General features: G+C 40.8%; 1 protein-coding gene across 2 annotated transcripts in view; it reads right to left on the bottom strand.

Annotated features, from left to right (window-relative positions):
• The window catches only part of SHQ1 (SHQ1, H/ACA ribonucleoprotein assembly factor), a 96,739-nt gene extending 78,309 nt beyond the window's left edge, over positions 1 to 18,430 (bottom strand). Inside the window, exons 1-5 of one of the 2 annotated variants that reach the window (XM_045861964.3) lie at positions 18,169 to 18,430; positions 13,344 to 13,408; positions 10,028 to 10,150; positions 9,133 to 9,293; positions 930 to 1,042 (exon numbers count right to left, since the gene is read on the bottom strand). In XM_045861964.3, coding sequence (XP_045717920.2) covers positions 930 to 1,042; positions 9,133 to 9,293; positions 10,028 to 10,150; positions 13,344 to 13,408; positions 18,169 to 18,311 — 605 coding nt within the window. In that variant the 5' untranslated portion in view covers positions 18,312 to 18,430. The remainder of the gene's footprint in view (positions 1 to 929; positions 1,043 to 9,132; positions 9,294 to 10,027; positions 10,151 to 13,343; positions 13,409 to 18,168) is intronic. The other variant, XM_045861965.3, reaches the window with a different exon arrangement.
• Positions 18,431 to 19,655: the final 1,225 nt, after the last annotated feature.

Here is a 19,655-nt window from a genome sequence, read left to right as displayed (position 1 = left end):
CGAGCCACTTAGTAGTGGTATGACCTTGGGCAAGTCCCTTAACCTTCTTTCCCCAAATGTTGTGAACTGATTTAAATAATCACTTGAGAGCACTTGGTAAGCTGAAAGTACTATATAAAATAAGGGACTATGATGATTATAGCTGCACATACAACAGTTTAGAAATTGTTGGCCCAGAGCTTGGGAAGAATAATAATTGAGGCCTATAACAACATACAACTCACATCCTAAGACAGTCTAGCATCCACAGAGGCCAGGTGACAATCCCTTACTTAGAAGAAGTGTTACTATCATGGCCAATGAGAGACATCACAATGTCTCAAGTGATTATTTACCTCTCCATTAACTAGATTAAGTCTGTTAGGCAAATACAAGCCTGATAGAGATGCATTATGTCGAAAGACACAATTAAAGCAGATGGGAAATACAGCAAAACTTTAAAATTAGAATTTATTTATACCCTACCACAATGAATAATTATTTGTTAATTAGACTCAGATCTTCAATTACAGGTGCTCGCAGATCAAGTGTTGGGAAAACCCTGGATCAGCCAAGAAATGCAGTACATGTAGATTCAAATTCTTAAAGAAATTGAAACATCTTTTCATTTACATATACTGTTAATTACAACAAAAAGTCTACTGAAAAGAACTAAAAATATTCTCATGAATGTGGTGTTCTACTTTTAAGCCTGGCAAAGAAGTACATTAAGAGTTCTCCGTTGCCAGAAAGACCTACTGAGAAGCACATCTTACAAAGATCACAGAGGCATAAGTTTGTAGGTTAATTCAAATGTCAGTTAAGGTTCTGAGCCCTCACTAATTTCTAGAATCCTAAAACCACATGCCTAGCATACTTAAAAAGACATCCAAAAATTTTCAAATCAATGTCAAGTCAATTATTTAATCCTCAAAAAACTCAATACTCACAGATAATGATCAGGATCAAATTTGGCCAGCTCAGCAGCCAGGCGTTTCTGCCTTCGTTCAGCTGCAGGAGTGAAATCTGGATCCTTAATATCAATAACATCACTCAATTCATCCTAAGAACACCCAGGAAAAAAAGAATAATTGATATCTCCCATTTCATCACTGAAAAATCTAATTTTACACAAAAGGCCAAAACAAAGGAACCATCTGATCATACTACCTGTGACATTTCGATTCAAATCCAGCAAATGTTTGTTAAACACCTATTGCTTGCCAGGCCCTGCTGGAAGCTTTCACATACATTATCTCATTTAATCCTTACAATAAAGTGATATTAGAACTATAAAAGTTCATCATAAAAAAAAACCACAATAAACCCCGTGCAAGCAAGCAGGAACATTGAATTCATCTCTTCCCCATTTACTCATAGGAATTTGCAAGGTATTAACAGCATATTTAAATAATTTCTAGACAGTAAGATGGAGGTGCTCCTGCCACTTCAGCAAACAGAAATGTAGGTAACTTTTACGTGCCTGTAAATCTCTGCTTGACCAGAAATGTACTACATCCAGTCAGCCAATCTCCAGAGGCCAAGCTAACCTTGGGCGCTATACTTTCTTCCTTGTTCTCTCTCCCCCAAGACAAGGTGGACAATCTGGCCAATCAGATATTTCCTATCTTTCTCTCTCTTGTTCTTTATTCTTTATCCTATAAAAGCTTTCTGCCTTTGGTCCCATTTTGTAATTCTCTGAATGGAGACTGTTCACTTCCTGAAGTGTTAAATAAAAGTCTGTATCACTGAAAATTGTCTTCTTTTTCTTTTTTTTAAGATTTTATTTATTCATTTGAGAGAGAGACAGAGCACAAGCAGGGGCGAGAGGCAGAGAGAGAAGCAGACTCCCTGCTGAGCAGGGAGGCCAACATGGGGTTCGATCCCAAGACCTGGAGACCATGACCTGAGCTGAAGGCAGTCACTTAACCATCTGAGCCACCCAGGCACCCTGAAAATTGTCTTCTTTTAACAGGCAAAATGGTTTGAGTATCAGTGGTTTGAACATCTTCACATAAAGCTTCCTTTTGTTTCTTCCTAAGGTCTAACTCAGCTGGTCTCAATAAGGATTACCAAATAAAACTTACATACAAAACTGTGTGCATTCTACTTTATAAGCAGATTTAATATTTTTAAGGGCAATTTTAATGTATATGACTTTCCATTTCCAAATTTAAAAATCCTAAGTAAGTCAACTTTACTATAAAAATCTTCACCTGGATGTACACAAACAGATTGTAGCATGTGTCCTAGGCCAACTCCTACAGAAAACAGGTAGAGTAGGAAAACTGTCTGGGATACCATACAGCTTTTTTCTTTTGGTTGGAATTATGAAGCCAAGAAACCTCACACAATGCATAATATTCCTGAAGCTACACCTTTTTTTTTCTTCAACCTCCCCATTTCAGTTACTGACCACAATTGAGAAGTATGGAATTAGAACCTTTCAACAGTATTAACTAAATTTCTTTAACTAAAAGAAATCACGGGAAATAACTTGACAGAGTGAAGTCAAACTGAAAACAAGATTTGTAAATGGAACAGACAGGTTAGTGCCTAATAATTGGGCTTAGATTTGAGAGCTTTAAGGTAAACTCCCTATAAGGAAATGAGCTAAACTGAAGGAGCCAAGGACACTAGGATACACACTCCCCCGCTTCCCGCAACACACACACAATCAAAATTTGTGCCTTAAGGGAAAAAAAAAAAAAAAACCTCTCTTGTTCCTACCACAATCCATTTAGCTCAAGTAGTATCAACGTTTAATCTAAGTACATTCTAATACTGCGAAAGGGTCCACAGAACTTTGTAGAAGTCATATCCAGAACATGTTAATACTTCTAACTACAAACATTCGAGGCAGAAACCTGATTACTGGTGGTCCCCAAATAAAATTTTACATTCCGAAAGTTCCTTTACAATCACTTTTGGGAAATTAAGAACGTATTTTCCTATAGAAATACTATTATAAATAGTAGTTACATGCTCATGGTAACCCACAAGTTTATTCAATTCATAATAAACTTTAAATAGAGTACTCTTAATACAAAGAGTTTAACAACCCCGCAGCAATGTTTCCGTGGGAAAATGCTTTCAGAGCTCCACTTTAATCCATCAGAAACATCTCTTCCCCAAGCAGGACAACCTGGACCCTTCCTCTCCTCCTTACTCTCGCCCGCCTGAAATTCCCTCCTCCAGGCACATAGCTGTGTGCTGACGTAGGCTCTTGGGGAAGAAGTCGAGTTGTACTGTATGCACAGGACTCACCTCAGCTAGATGACTACTACAGTCGTTTCCTGCCCACGGACCCCAAGTCCTTCTCCCCATCACCCCTGAGTCACCCACTTCCTTTCCTCCTTGCCCCAAGGAGTTCTCTGCATGTACATCCGTGTTGTACACACACACACACACACACATTTCTGAAAGCAGCCTGCTGCAGCAGAGAAACTGTGACTGTGCAGTCAGACAAAGACTGCTCCAGTCTAACTGCGCAGCCTCCCTGAACCTCAGCTTCCTTTCTGTGAACGTGTTTGGTCACACCTCCATCATGGGGCTGGGTAATACTCTCCTCTTGCTGCTGTAACAAGTTACTACAAATTTAGTGGCTTAACACAACACAAACGTATCCTCTTCTAATTCTGGTGCTCCGAGGTCCAGAGCCAGTGTCACGAGGCTAAAATGAGGGGAAGGCAGGGCTGGTTCCTTCTCAAGGTTCTAGGAAAGAATCCCTTGCTTTGCTTCTTCCATCTTGGAGGGTGGCTGCCTCATTCCTTGGCTGGTAGCCCCCCATGACAATGCCGTTCCTCCCTCGGCTTCCATCATCACACGGCCTTCTCTTTTTCCACTCTGACTCTCTTACCTCCTCCTTATAAGGACCCTGTGATTGGACAGGACCCACCAGGATCATGCTGGATCATCTTCCCATCACAAGATCCTTAAGTTAATCACACGTAAAAAGTCCCTTCTGCCATGTAACATGACATGTTCCCATGCTCCAGGGACTGGCACACAGACATCTTGGGGAATGGGGTGGAAAGGAGCAAATTCATTCTGTCTACCACAGGCTGTGATGAGGATTAAATGAAATAATATATGAGTAAGGCATCAAGTACAGGGCTTGATACATTCAATAAAGTTAGCTGCTGTTCCCTGTTACTCCCTTCCTACTGAGAAGACCTATCCTCCCTCCCCTGCCATTTCCTTACTTGGCCACAGCAATAAAAAGAAAAAAATAGGGATTAAAATATGCCGCTTCATTATTTCACCCGGACCAGCTATAAGGTCACAAGTGGGATATAATCTGGGAGTTTCTATAGGTATCTCTACATTTCAAAGGATAAATGGACTAAAAGAACCACAGGCATTTCAAAATACTAACTGCACTGAGAAAAAAACCCAGACTTTTTCCACAACTCACAGCTCTGCACAATCCGGCCCCTGTCTTGCACTTCACCTTCACCTCCTACCTTCCCATTCTGGCTCAAATCCCCCAAGCCACACAGCAGACTTCCTTCCATTTCTAGAACTCTGAGTCTTTGCATTTACAGTACACTTCTCAACCATTCAACACTCTGCAAATGTCACCTCCTCCAAGGGGCCTTCTCTGGGCATCCTCACCAAAGTAATACCGCCCTCCCCCGGCTCTCGTGTCATCCTATCCTTTCCTTCACTTGTCACTATCTGAAATTATCTTATTTATTGTTTACATGGTTACTGTCTATCCCCCCCCACTAGAAGATTTCAGGAGGATAGGAGTCTGGTCAATCTTCTCCTCACTGTATCCCCAGCACTGTTCCTGGCCTTCAGTATTAAATCATTCATTCAGCAAATACTGTCCAAGGGCCTGCTCAGGGTACTAGAGATCCAGAAATAAACACAAAGACAAGATTCCAGCTCTCAGGGGAATGGGAATTAGACAGTAAAAATGCAGCTATCCTTCCTCTCTCCCTCCTCTTCCCTCTTGCTTCCAGATTCAGGGCCTCCACATGTAGCTACGTAGCCTGTACCCCAAAGAACATTAATGTCCACAGCAGTACAAGCCCTGCCAGACTCATCCTACCCACAGTCATACACAGTGGCCCTGTTCCAACTGGACCCTTGAGAGGCACTGGAACAAACTACAAAGCAAAGTTAGCCTGGGGTAGAGAAATCTGTCTACGGCATCCATCAACCAAAGGTAGAAAGATAAGAGGTTGGGAAATGTTCTGATTCTCTCTCTTTTCTAAAGCACTGCTATGGCCCCTGTTACGAGAGCCCTTTAAAGAGGGGTATTGCCAAGAAAAGGTCGTGTAGGATTTAAATCAGGCTTATGTTAAGTTTTGGCACAGCTGGGGCAGAGATTCTCCAGAGAGAAAATGAAGAGCTGTGTGCACATCTGGCCAGTAGATCTCCTGAAAACAAGATCTCGGGGCCCTGGGGGAAGGAAAGGGCCAACAAGCCAGCGTCCTGTGGCTGCCGGCAGCAGTGGTCCCAGGAGCTTGCTGGGCTGGCGCCCGGAGACTCTAGGATTGTTGCTCCTGGCAGCCACCACTGCCCTAAAGCTTGCTGTGAAGGCCTGACTCTGAGCAGCCAGGGCAGTCTTCCAAAGGCGCCTGGCGGCTGGCAGCAATTTCAGAAAGGAAAGGAAAAAGGGCAGCAGGAGGCAGGAGATACGTTAAAAAGAATTTGTTTCAGTGAGAGAGAAAAAAAAAAAAAACACTTTAATTTTCTTCTCATTACCAGTATGAAATACAGAAGTTTCCAAGCAAATGTAAATGGGAGGAGAAAAAAAATATGAAAGACTAAACCTCCCCATAAAGGGTTAAATTATTCAATTAAGAGAAGATACCTGGGTCTCGGAATTATGGAGGTTTCCCTTTCTTTATTCATCCATAATGAATAAATTGAATGAATAAATTCATTCATCCATAATGAATTTATACAGCTTTTATCATCAAAGAAAATAAAGCTATTTTTTCACGTAAGGGGGGGAAAACAGGCTGTAAAAAAAAAAATGAGCAAAATATGAGCCATCAACAAAACTTCATGGATATTTTCTCACCCAAAAGCAGAACGAGAGAAACTCTAAACTTGTGAGAAAACGGTACTTGAGAAAATGGTGACGTTTCTTAAATACGTCATTTGAAAATAGAAGAGATGTTCTCAAATTTCTTAGTGCAGCAATCGTTTCAGTTTCTTCCAGTAGCTCCACTAGCAGAAAGAGAGTCATACCACTCAGTTTTTAACCACATGAGCACTCAGTTTTTAACCACACGGTGTGACTGTCACAAATAGAGCGGTCATAAATGCAGAAGAATTCTGTGAGGAATACCAAGTATATGAGATTTTTGTGCCACTATCTCATAAAACACATCTAACTGAATACCCCAGAGAAGGTGCACTCTGGTTCACATGATTTTTGAAACGTCTCGTATTTCCTAATGTCACGGGGGGAGTGAGGGAGAGCCTGGATGGCTCAGTCTGTTAAGCGGCCAGCTCTGATTTCGGCTCCTGGTCTCCTGCCCCGCCCCATGTCCAGCTCTGTGCTCAACGGGGAGTCTGCTTGAGATTCTCTCTCTCCCTGTACCTCTGCCCCTGCTCCCCTCCCCCACACATGCACACACGCACTCTCTCTCACTCTCTCTCAAAAATAAAAATAAATCTTTCCTAATATCAGGAATGACACCATAGTCTTCTAATTTTATTCATGTAAGAAAATAGACTATTCTTTAAAGCCTACAGGTGTCTACTGGCTTGTCCACTGGTAAAAGGTACATAAATAACAGCAACAATACCAGGATGGAAGAGTCACGTGGAGCCCAGCACAGTGCCTGGCACAGGGATGTAGTCAGTAGCTGTTAGCTGACAATGCATGGACACTGGAGGTCCACATCTCTTACAGAGGGGATCTCTCCAGATCCCCTGGAAAGGGGTGAACTTCAGGATTCAGACTCAGGATTCAGGATTCAAACTCAGAGTTTCAAAGAATAACATGGTATACATACATTCCACATTTTATTTAACCCCCTCTAAATCTGGGGCAGCCCCCCGTATTCAAATACATTACTACTTCTATGGCAAAATTTGTGAATGTGCACACCAAGTGGATTTAAAAACTACTGAAAGATACTGGTTCCGATCAGGTTTTGCCACCAAACTGAATACAAAACAAAAGTTTATTTCCAGAACTTTCCGTGATCCCAATCCTACAGACATGGGCTATGCACCTGTACTAGCAGCATTACTAGTTACATCATCCCTCAGAGTGTTCTCACACGCGCAGATCTCTTTTTTTCTATGTTGAGGAAAATACGCTTTCAAACTGCTTAGAATAGCAATGTTATTTCAATTAAATTCTGAACAGTTTAAAGATTTTAGATAATCAAGTTAAATGCTGGGGAATAATAAACATCAAATTCAGTGGTTCACTTCTGAGGGGGAAACAATGACACAATCAGGGGCTCCAACTATGGAGATGTTTTACTTTTTAAGCTGGGTGATAAGTCTCTAGAGATGTGGTGCCTTGGTTAAGACATTCAGAAAGACAAAGAGTATTTCAAAATAATTTTTTTTAAATAAACCTAAATTACTTATTGAACATCTTCAACAGATATAAGAACTTGTGACTTAAAAGGACTGGCCTAGGCTCCCATTCTGGCATTCCGGCAGCTTCTCATCAAACCGGCAGAAATCCCTTGAAAGGATCTTTCCTCAATGGCAGTGGCAAGAATTCAAGTTCCCTGGCCTCAGAAATGACATTCCATCTGAATGTACAATCTGTACTTAGCCTGCATGACTTGAATTATCATTAATTTAGAGCTTCAGACAGGTAAGCCCACAACTGACTGACCACAGAGTGGCTCTCGGCTAACCAACTGAGGTCCATTCGCTGTAGTTTCTGCTGTAGACAAAACTGACTCTATTCTTCCTACCTCAGAGATGACCAGCAAATGCGATTAGGAAGAAAGAATACGGAGAGACCGTAATTCAGCAGAAAAGCAAAAAAAAAAAAAGGTTCTGAAGGGAATATCTAATTGGCATTATTTGCTCAAGTAAATCCCAATTTTGTTCTCTTTAAGGAGTCTCAAGTGCATTTATATTTTTCAAGGGCAGAAGTCTTTCTAGCATCCTATTCTTTTTTTTTCAGTTTTCACAATGTAGTATCTCCTTAAGTTTTCTCAATGGCCTTACAAAGTAGGTGGGCAAATTTACCCCTGTTTGACAAAGAGGAAACAAAACTTGTTTGTAGTCAAATAATTGTCCTGTCATCCCAAATCTAAACAACAGTAGAAGTGGGACTAAAACAAAGGTAAACCGTTCCTTAGTAAATTCAAATATGTCTTAAAATAAGCCACACTCTAGACAGATTTAACATCTCCCCAGGCAGGGATAAAGTAAAAAAAAAAAAAAAAAAAAAAAAGCTGTTTGTTGTGGTTTCTTTCACTTAAAAGCAAACAAAAAAACCCAAGTTAATGGTTCACACTTCCATTATATAACATTCTACGGATGCATTTTCTATAACATAGGGACAAAACAGTTCAAAATCTCTTCTCTCCCTTTCATTCTCCCCACATAGCCTAAAATAAAGTAGAATTTCCTATGTGTTTTGAGGAAGAGAGAGTGATGTCATTCCTTTTTAGCCTAACTGACAAATGATCGGGTTTTAACAAGAGATTACATTCAACCCCCATCAAGGGTAAATAGACAAAAGTGCCTACTGTAAACCAAGAACTAAACAATTTGATCAAAAGACACAAATTCACCCTCACCAGGAACATGCTATCTCATTTATATTTATAAAACAGGAGCGACATCATGTAATAATTTTCATTTTTTAGAAGTATAAAACAAAGATTTCCAGGAAGTATGAGGAGAGAGGAGTTCCATTTTGTATTTTGGAAACTTCATGTCTAGAATACTGAATGAAGTGGAGAAAAAAGAAAGTAACAGGACATCTGACATCTGTAAGCGCAGTATGACCGGGCAGAACAGCCTAAGCAATGGAAAGGAACAAACATCTGTGTCACCACTGCATACAAGAAGCTGTGATTTGTGCTCTAAATACGTCACCTCCTACACTCGTCATAAAAAACCTCCAAATAGGAACAGAAATGAAATTAAAATGTCCGAATGGTAAAACCTTATGCACCAGGGTGTTTTAGAAAGACAACATACCTGTAACCGCTGAAACACTCTGGATCGCAAGTTTCCAAAGCCATAGTGGTACTGAGGATTCAGAGCACCTTCAGATGCCTCTTCATAGGGGGACTGTTCAATTTCCCAGTCGAATTCTCCATCCTCATCTTCTACTCCTCCCTCAGAAACCTCAGATGCACCTGAATGTGTTAAATATTAATTTGTTCAAGTACTGGATTCCCTAGATACAATTTGGGAAAAAAAAGTATAGAGAAAAAATGCCTGCCCACGTGTACCAAAAGGGATATGTAAGAATATGCGGAGCCCCACTATTTTTAATAGCCAAAAAAAAAAATAGAACCCAAAGGCCCATCGATAGTAAGATGCAAAAATGACAAATGCAATGAAAGCAAATAAACCTCAGCTATAGATGGATAAATCTCATAAAAATATGAAGTGAAAGAAGCCAGACAAAAAAGAACACATACCATCTGAATTACAGACACAATTTAAAAGCAGGCAAAACCAAAGGTAGTGGCAACCTTGAGAAGAGGGAGGGAGAAGTGACTAGGAGGAGACTCAGGGTAGGATTCAAGGGTATTGGAAATGTTCCATCTCTTGACCTAGGTGGTGTTCATTTTATGTAACTCACTGAATTATAAACTTCTGATCTAAGCTCGAGAGGCCATGATTTTGCAAAATACTGAGATGCTGTTTTGATTGGTCCAAAAACATGACTGACATACTGGTTCGGTAAAGTTCTTTTTGTCTTTAAATTATATGTCACCAAATAAGCTATTTTTGCATTTTCATGTGATGTCCTTGTCACTGAAGATTTTCCTCCAATTTCCTATCTGCTATGTCCCTTTTCCCTAGGAACACACAGCATTCCAAATACTCTATCTTTATTTCTTCTTAACTGCAATAAACATACCTATTTCTTCCACAAGTGCTTTTGCAGTCCTGGATTTTCTTGGTGCCAGAAGAGCAGTTAACATGTTCAGCCCCTCAAAATGCTGGCCAGGAGTTTCTTTGGGCAATCGAATGGTAAAAATTCCTTAAAGATAAATTTATTTTATACTTAGCTCTATTAAAAAATTCAAAGACTTCACAAATATATCTAAGAAATATGTATCTTAGTAAATTATAATTCTATTTCATAAGGCTCCATTATGCCCTTATGAATAAAAACCAGGATAGTAAAAGGCTCAAATAGGGTTTTTCAGAATCACTGATTCAGCTGTCACCTCTATAAGAAATTAATCTGCTAAAGCTACAGAATGCTTTAGTCTTACACAGTATCCGTTTAACCTACTGATAATATTAAAAGTCCATGTCAAAACCTCTAAAACTCAATGGACTGAGCAGGTAGTAGCTTAGAATTAGCCCATAGCCACTTACAAGATTTACTTCTGGACTAGAAGGGAAAAAAATCAGGATATCTAATCCAATGAATACCAGCAGTTTCAAAAACACACAAATTCTTAAAGCAATTATAGCTTAATTAAGTTCTCTGAGATCTCCAGAGACATATCCCCAAAGTCTAAGGTATACTCAAATTCTACCTATGTACTTCTTTTCTTTCCCTGATTGGGCTTATCAACTTCATCCAGACTCCCCCCATGAACTTCCATTATTTACTACTCTGAATTTTAAAACATTCTACCCTTTTCATTGTACTTAACCACACTCCAATACAGTTGACCCTTGAACAACATGGGACTTAGGGCCTGTCCCCCTGTACAGTCAAAAATCTGTATATAACCTGACTCCCCAAAAAGTTAACATCTAATAGCCTACTGTTAACTGGAAGCCTTATCAATAAAACAGTTAACACATATTTTGTATGCTATATGTATTACATACTATGCTGTTATTATAATACAGAAAAAAGATGAGATACCACCTCACACCCGTCAAATGGCTAAAATTAACCACTCAGGAAACGGCAGATGTTGGCGAGGATGCGGAGAAAGGGGAACCCTCTTACCCTGTTATGAGGAATGCAAGCTGATACAGCCACTCTGGAAAACAGTATGGAGGTTCCTCAAAAAGTTAAAAATAGGGGTGCCTGGGTGGCTCAGTTGTTAGGCGTCTGCCTTTGGCTCAGGTCATGATCCCAGGGTCCTGGGATCGAGCCCCGCATCAGGCTCCCTGCTCCGCGGGAGGCCTGCTTCTCCCTCTCTCACTCCCCCTGCTTGTGTTCCCTCTCTCGCTGTGTCTCTCTCTGTCAAATAAATAAAATCTTTAAAAAAAAAAAAAAAAAAGTTAAAACTAGAGCTACCCTATGACCCAGCAACTGCACTACTAGGTATTTACCCAAAGGATACAAATGTAGTGATTCGAAGGGGCACCTGCATGCCAATGTTTATAGCAGCAATGTCCACAACAGCCAAACTATGGAAAAAAGCCCACATGTCCATCAACAGATGAATGGTTAAAGAAGATGTGGTATATATATGCAATGGAATATTACTCAGACATCAAAAAAATGAAATCTTACTATTTGCAACGACCTGGATGGAACTAGAGGGTATTATGCTAAGTGAGATAAGTCAATCAGAGAAAGACAATGATCATATGGTTTCACTCATATGTGGAATTTAAGAAACAAAACAGAGAAGCATAGGGGAAGGGAGGAAAAAATAAAATAAGATAAAAACAGAGAGGGAGACAAACCATAAGAGACTCTTAACCATAGGAAACAAACTGAGGGTTGCTGGAGGGGAGGTGGGTGATGGGATAGGGTAACTGGATGATGGGCATTAAGGAGGGCACGTGATGTAATGAGCACTGCATGTTATATGCAACTGACAAATCACTAACTCTACATCAAACTAATGATACACTATATGTTAATTAATTGAATTTAAATAAAATAAAATTTAAAAATAATGAAGAAAAGATAATGCTATTAAGAAAATCCTAAGAGAAAATACATTTACAGTATGGTACTATATTTATTGAAAAAAATCTGCATATAAGCGGACCTGCATAGTTCAAACCCATGTTATTTAGGGGTCAAGTGTAAATACAACCTTCCTAAACCCCTGGGTACTTTTAAAATTTAATAAATTTGTTTCAATATGCAACTTACCTGCAATTAAAAGCAGATTTACTACCTAGAAAGGCAGTTTCATTATATTTCACTATCACATTAATCACTGTGTTATGGGTTATAACTTTGTCATTTAACTCTTTCATGCCATTCTTCCTCCCTTACCCTAGTTTACTGACGTCAATAAATATTCACTTGATTAATTACTCAAGAGTATACGAGGTGTTCTTATTCCAGATCCATGGATAAAGGAAAATCCAGTGACTTCTCCAAAAGCAAAACAAATGATTTCAAGGCTAGCTGAAATGAAGAGCTTATCAATCATGAAAAGAAAATTCAGTCAGCCTTTAAATGCCACCTTTGGACAGTTTCTCTCCCACATACATGTTATTAGATTTTAAGTTTGAAAAGCACAGAAGGAAAATTCCATTCAGAGCTTAAAAATCACCCACATCTGGGCGCCTGGGTGGCTCAGTTGGTTAAGCGACTGACTTAGGCTCAGGTCATGATCCTGGAGTCCCGGGATCGAGTCCCACATCAGGCTCCCTGCTCAGCAGGGAGTCTGCTTCTCCCTCTGACCCTCCTCCCTCTTATGCTATCTCTCATTCTCTCTCTCGCAAATAAATAAAATCTTAAAAAAAAAAAAAAAAAAAATCACCCACATCTTTTGTAATCAATCACCTCACATAATCTGACTTTTAAATGCTTACTAAAAGTAGTGGAATGGAGCGCCTGGGTGGCTCAGTCTGTTAAACCTCTGCATTCAGCTCAGGTCATGATCTCAGGGTCCTGGGATCAAGCCCCACATCCAGCTCCTTGCTCAGTGGGGAGCCTGCTTCTCCCTGTGCCCCTCCTCCTGCTTGTGCTCTCTCTCTCTCTGACAAATAAACATATAAAATATTTAAATAAAATAAAATAAAATAGGGGAAGTAGAAAATAAACTTAAGAAACAGAGTATTTAAGTAACTTTTAAAAATATTGTGAAGTACTTTAAAGGACTGAGAAAATTGTACCTGTTAAGAAATCCATGAATAATAGGCACTGGGCTTGTTAAGAAACAATAAAGTGTGACCAGGACAGACTGTATGTGCAAAACATCTAAAGGTCGCCATCATATCTTGAAGGATTATGACATAGTTATTCTAACATGAAGAATCCAAAGAAAAAACTAACAAAATTCCAAAAGCAATACCTTTATCTGTATCATAAGATCCTTGTTCACTTCCATTTTCCACAACTCTTCCAGGAAGGGTTAATCTGCAGATTTAAATTAAGATTTCATTCAGTCCTTCAAGCACAAAGTATAAGTGACCATCAGTGATAGTATACATTAACCACTGAAATCTATCAACCATTTTAGAAGGCAATTCTCCTCAGCATTTCTTTAACATTTTACAAACTAAATAACTTATATCTCTTCCCTAGCTGAGAAACAAGGAATCACAGATGACTCATCGTTCTGTTTGAAACTCCCTAGTCACCAATAAAAGCAATACTGAAAAAAAAGTGATACTTAAGAAAAAGCCACAATAAATATTAGTTATCACTATTGTTACAGTACTTTCATCTTCCTAATGAATAGAGACTTATTAACATAAATGTGCCTGACACAGCAGGGGCTCTAAGAAGGTGTGCTCCTCCCCAGCCCATAAAAAGAATTTTAAAAATGGAAAACAATAAAGAACAACAAGGCCAACTGTTTATTTTGGGCAAACTACTACTTAAAAAAAAAAAAAAAAAAAAAGCAAAAGTGTTTTTCTCAAGTCTCATTATTACTATACAGAGATTTCCCCTTCTTTCATACTAAAGGAACTGACTTCCCTGTTTCCAGTTTTACTTTGGTTCAGTCAGTCTTCCACTGAGGGCCCAAAAGAATTTTTCTAAAAAAGAAACCAGACCATCACTTTTCTTTTGAAAAAACTTCTATGGCTGCCTGACACCAAGTATATAAACTCATTGGTACCACCTATCAGACCAGCTCCCATTCCATTCCAAACTTAAAATGTGAGGCTCCTTTCCTCCTATAACCCCCTCCCCTCTGCTTCCTATTCTATCATCATCACCACCACCATCACCATCAAAACTTGGCAGGTCCCAAAGACCCAGGGCTTCACAACCTAGGTACCTTTGATCTTAAAGCTTCCTGCATTTCCAAACCAAAATCCCTCTAAGCCCAACAGAAGGAGTCAGTTTAATGCATAAAGTTGTTTGTTATAATGATGACAAACACTAACTTTACTATCAGAATCTGAATTGAGTCCCAGCTCTGCCATTTACCACCTCTGCAACTTTCTTTGTACAAGTTAATCAGCTTCAAAGCTCCTATTCCTCATTTGTAAAAAGGGAAAAGTAACAGACTCTACCCCAGGGTTACTGTGAGAAGGAAAGGATAATGCAAAGGGCTCAGTGGCTGGTGAAGTAGGTCCCAAAGATGTAAGCTATTAATACCAACTTTCTTTTCCTAAACTCTGTAAGTATAGAGATAAATTCTTACGCATAAGAGTGAAATCCTATTTGTTCACAGATCTGCCACCCAATTCCTCAAGGAGATGAGCGAGGTTTTATTCGCCTCTGGTATACTGTAGTGAACTGTATTTTCAAAGATGGCCTGTCTCACATCACTCCTCCCAACTGTGGGGTCTATGTCCTCTCCCCTTAAAACTGAGTGAGCTTGCAAGTGTCCATCAATAAATGAATGGATAAAGAAGATGTGGTGTGTATATATACAGTGGAATATTACTCAGCCATAGAAAAGAATGAAATCTTGCCACATGCAACAACATGGATGGATCTAGAGTATTATGCTAAGTGAAGTCAGAGAAAGACAAATAGCATATTTCACTCATATGTGGAATTTAAGAAACAAAACAAAGAGGGGGGGAAAAGAGACAAATCAAAGAACAGACTTTTTTTTAAGATTTATTTATTTGAGAGAGAGAGCACAAGCGAGAGAGCAAGGGCAAGGTGGGGCAGAGGGAGACGGAGACAAGTGGACTCCCCAAAGAGCAGGGAGCCAGACTCAGGGCTTGATCCCAGAACCCTGAGAGCATGACCTGAGCCCAAATCAAGAGCCGGCCGACCAACGGACTGAGCCACCCAGGCGCCCCTAAAGAAAAGACTCCTAACTACAGAGAACAAACTGATGGTTACCAGAGGGGAGGTGGGTGGGGGATGGATGACATAGGTGATGGGGATTAAAGAGTACATTTATCATGATGAGCACTAAGTAATGTACAGAATCGGTGAATCACATATACTGTAAACCTGAAATTAATATAACACTATATATTAAACATACTGGAATTAAAATAAAAATTAATTACTTTTTAAAAAAAATTGAGTGGCCTTGTGGAACTGTTTTAACCAATACAATAAAGTAGAAGTGACCGTATGATTTCTGAGGTTAGGTCATAAAAGGTGATATGAACCTGCCTTTCCCCCTGGAATACCTGGCTTTGAAACCTTCAGCTCCACCTGGGATTCCCAAAGGAATCACAACTAAAACATGCAAAGACACCACATAGGGAGGTCCTTAGAGTACACGAAAAGAGACGCCCTCCCCCTGCCACTCCACCATCTGATGGCCTGTCTCACATCACTCCTCCCAGCCACCATATGACTACAAATGATTTAAAGATCTCAAGTCAGAACAGACCAGCCCAGCCCAGCCCTTACCAAATTCCCGACACACAACGAGGACGAGGGAGTTAAATAATTGTTGTTTTATAACATTAAGTTCAATTGGTTATGCAGCAACAGATAACTGGAAAAGTAGGCCCTTCTAATAAATATCTACTGTTTATTGAACAACTGATTGCCTGGGCAATCACCAGGCATGGTAATAAAAACTATGCATGTATTATCTCAATCCTCACATCAACTCTTTAGGATCCCTAATATCAGTCCCATTTTACAAATTAGGAAACTGAGACTGAATAACTTGCCCTAAGTCCCAGAACTATTAAGTGTGCTGAGACCCAGGTGTGCCCAACTACCAAGCCCCTGTTACCCATGGATGAGTCCATGTGAAGAATACTCTTTAAATTGTTCCACACATAACCTCTTATTTGGTCTTCATCAAAACTCCCCAAATTAAGCAAAGTGGTTTTTACTTTGAAATTTCTGTTATTGTATTTTTTATTTTACATTCCTATCTCATTTAAGATCTTTTCTCTGAAATAGAGCTACCCTATGACCCAGCAATTGCACTACTGGGTATTTACCCTAAAGACACAGATGTAGTGAAAAGAAGGGCCATATGCACCCCAATGTTCATAGCGGCAATGTCCGCAATAGCCAAACTGTGGAAAGAGCCAAGATGCCCTTCAACAGATAAATGGATAAAGAAGATGTGGTCCATATATACAATGGAATATCACTCAGCCATCAGAAAGGATGAATACCCAACTTTTACATCAACATGGACGGGACTGGAGGAGATTATGCTAAGCGAAATAAGTCAAGCAGAGAAAGTCAATCATCATATGGTTTCACTTATTTGTGGAACATAAGGAATAGCATGGAGGATATTAGGAGAAGGAAGGGAAAAATGTGGGCGGGGACTGGAGGGAGAGATGAACCATGAGAGACAATGGACTCTGAGAAACAAACACGGTTTTAGAGGGGAGGGGAAAGGGGGGATTGGTTAGCCCCCTGATGGGCATTAAGGAGGGCACGTACTGCATGGAGCACTGGGTGTTATACGAAAACGATGGATCGTGGATCACCACATCAAAAACCAATGATGTATTGTATGGTGACTAACAGAACATAATAAAATTAAAAAAAAAAAAAGTCATGGAAACAATCACTCCATGAACTGAAATAAAAAGTTCCAAGCTAAAAAAAAAAAAAAAAAATCTTTTCCCTGAGCCTCTGATCCTTCATCTGTAACATTAACAGAAACTACTTTGTAGTACTGTCCTAAAATCAAATGAGATAATCCATGTAAGTATAAACCTGAAGTAAAAATTAAGTAAATGTTCGCTACCACCCACACCACATCTTCCTCCCACTCTTCCTGTCTTGCCTTAAATATCACCTTCTTCAGAAAGTCTTTCCCAGGCCACCTTACGTTTAAACAGGCTCCCTTTTTTCTATCAGTGCACTTTACTCCCCTTAAGAGCACTTACCACAATTGTAGTTATATGTTTACTTGTTCATTTATTGTTCTCTCCCCACTAAAATGTAAACTACACGAGACACCACCACATCCCCGATACCAAAAACCCAGCCCCATATAAATAAAGTAAAAAAATGAATTTAAAAAAATAGGAAAGTGCAGTATATGCAAGTAGGTGCATTAAGTCAAGGGCCTAAGGAAATCTGAGCAAAACTGGTCCAGGCCCAGTGAAGGAACCAGCTTGACTCAAGAGGCAGCTTTTATTAGGAAAGCACATGGACAACCACCACAATTAAAGGGCAAAATGAGAGAAGTAGCAGACGAGGAAAAGGCAGGAGAACAAGGCTAATTTGGTGTCAACGAGGCAAAGGAAGGAGAGAATATCAAGAAGTAGGGAGCGGTCGGCCAAGAGATCGACACAACTCTAAAAAGAACGGGAAAGGAGAAAAGTCAAACGGACGGGTCGGCTGGGAAGTCGGTGCGCACCGTCCCAGGGCAGCGGAGAGGCTGGGAGAACTAACGCGGGACGAAAACAACAGAAAAAAGGTACGGGAACTAGGCTGACGGGGCAGAAACTGCAAAGGTCACAAGGTCCCAACCGCCACGTTTTACAGTGGCTCGGAATCTCTTTACGGTGGGGATTTAACGAAGTTTAAGACGGAAACGAGCTTCCTGCAGCATCTGGAACGCAGGCCTGTCGAGGTCGCTTCCTCAGCACCGAAAGCACCTGCGGCCATCTCGGAAAAAAGCAATCGTTAAATCGAGAAGTGCTCCCTCGCCCTTTCCTCCTTCCTCGGTAAGCAGCTATCTAATGAGTAAGTGAAAAATGAATGGACCAATCAACTAATCAATCCCCTAAATTCGCTCTTTCCAAGGCCGGACAGCGGGAACTCGCCTGAGAAAGTACGGCTTGGCGTAGAACTTGAAGTCGACCCCCTCGAAATAAACGTCGAACTCAGAGACCCGGGCGTAGGGCACGCGTATGGCGACGGTCAGGAAGTCGGGGTCCTGGCTGAGGTCGAACGCGGGGGTCAGCATGGCTGCGCTGGACTCGGGTGCCCGAGCCGCTCACGCTCACAGCCGCCGCGGTCCCGCCACTCAAACTCTACAGCAAGTCCCCACGCGCCGGGACTCGGCCGGGTAGCCAGGGCGCTTCCGGCTCGAGACGGAAGTGCTCCTGCGTGGGGCAGGAAGTCCCGCCCCACGCCGATCTCCATGGAGACTAGACGCTGTTAGAGGAGCGTGGGGCTCCGACCACAGGAATTGAACCAAGGGCATAACTTGGAAAAACCCGGACAAGAATCCTCTTTAGACCCATCAAGTCTGTTTAGAGATCCTAAGAGATGATTTTGAACAAGCATTGGCTTTGCAGGTAGAAAACCTGCGTTGGAATCCCTTCTCGGCCACCTCTCAGCTGGGAAAATTACAAAACCTCTCTATGTTTCGGATAACTCTTCTTTAAAATGACAATAATTCGGGGCGCCTGGGTGGCTCAGTTGGTTAAGCGACTGCCGTAGGCTCAGGTCATGATCCCGGAGTCCTGGGATGAGTCCCGCATAGGGCTCCCTGCTCAGCGAGGAGCCTGCTTCTCCTTCTGATCCTCCCCTCCCCCCCAGTACTCTCTCTCTCTCTCTCTCTCTCTCATTCTCGCTCTCTCAAATAAATAAATAAATCTTAAAAAAATAAAATAAAATAAAATGACAATAATACTAGCCCCATAGAGATGTGAAGATAACATGAAATGCAAGTAAAGCTCTAACAACGTACCTGGCAAGTTGTCAACGCTCCATGTGTGGAAGCAGTCACTGCAGTAGCCACAGCAGCGTCGTTACTGTGGTTTTCCTTAGTTCTCACCTGCCTTGTCACAAATCCCCTTTCTCCCTCCCCTCTTTCTCTGCCTTTTTCTCTTCCCCTCCCTTTCCCTCTCTTTTTCTGTTACTTTCTCTCCCCTCCCCAATTCCTTATTTGAGTATTCTCATTTACAGAGCGTCCAGTCCACTAACCTTATTTAATCTGCATTATGAACTCCGAAGAACACGACACAGAGACGTTAAGTATTATATCTTATAATCATGCATCTTAAAATTATCAGAACCCAGAACGTCTGATCTTTAAACTCCGTTAGTGCCTGCATTGACAAATTGCCGTCCCTCTGTACCCCTTCTTGCCTTTTCTCACATTTCTCCATACACTTTAGTCTATGCTACTCAGATTCTCCCAGTGCCGGTCCCACTCATCTCCCTCTTTCCCTACATATTCCCTTAGCCTTCCTTCCTCTCATTGTGTTTCCTGTTACTCCACCAGAAACTAGAGTAATCAGGAAATACTATTTACCTCCTGGTTTTAAATGTCAATGGAAAAAGGGTGAGAGTTATCTCTGGG

This window comes from Mirounga angustirostris, unplaced genomic scaffold, assembly GCF_029215605.1.
Source record: "Mirounga angustirostris isolate CCGP_5_RB_7025 unplaced genomic scaffold, mMirAng1.0.hap1 SCAF_1, whole genome shotgun sequence".
NCBI classification, from domain to species: Eukaryota; Metazoa; Chordata; class Mammalia; order Carnivora; family Phocidae; genus Mirounga; species Mirounga angustirostris.
Note: the sequence above shows the minus strand (reverse complement) of the source record. Positions and strands in the feature narration are given on the sequence as shown.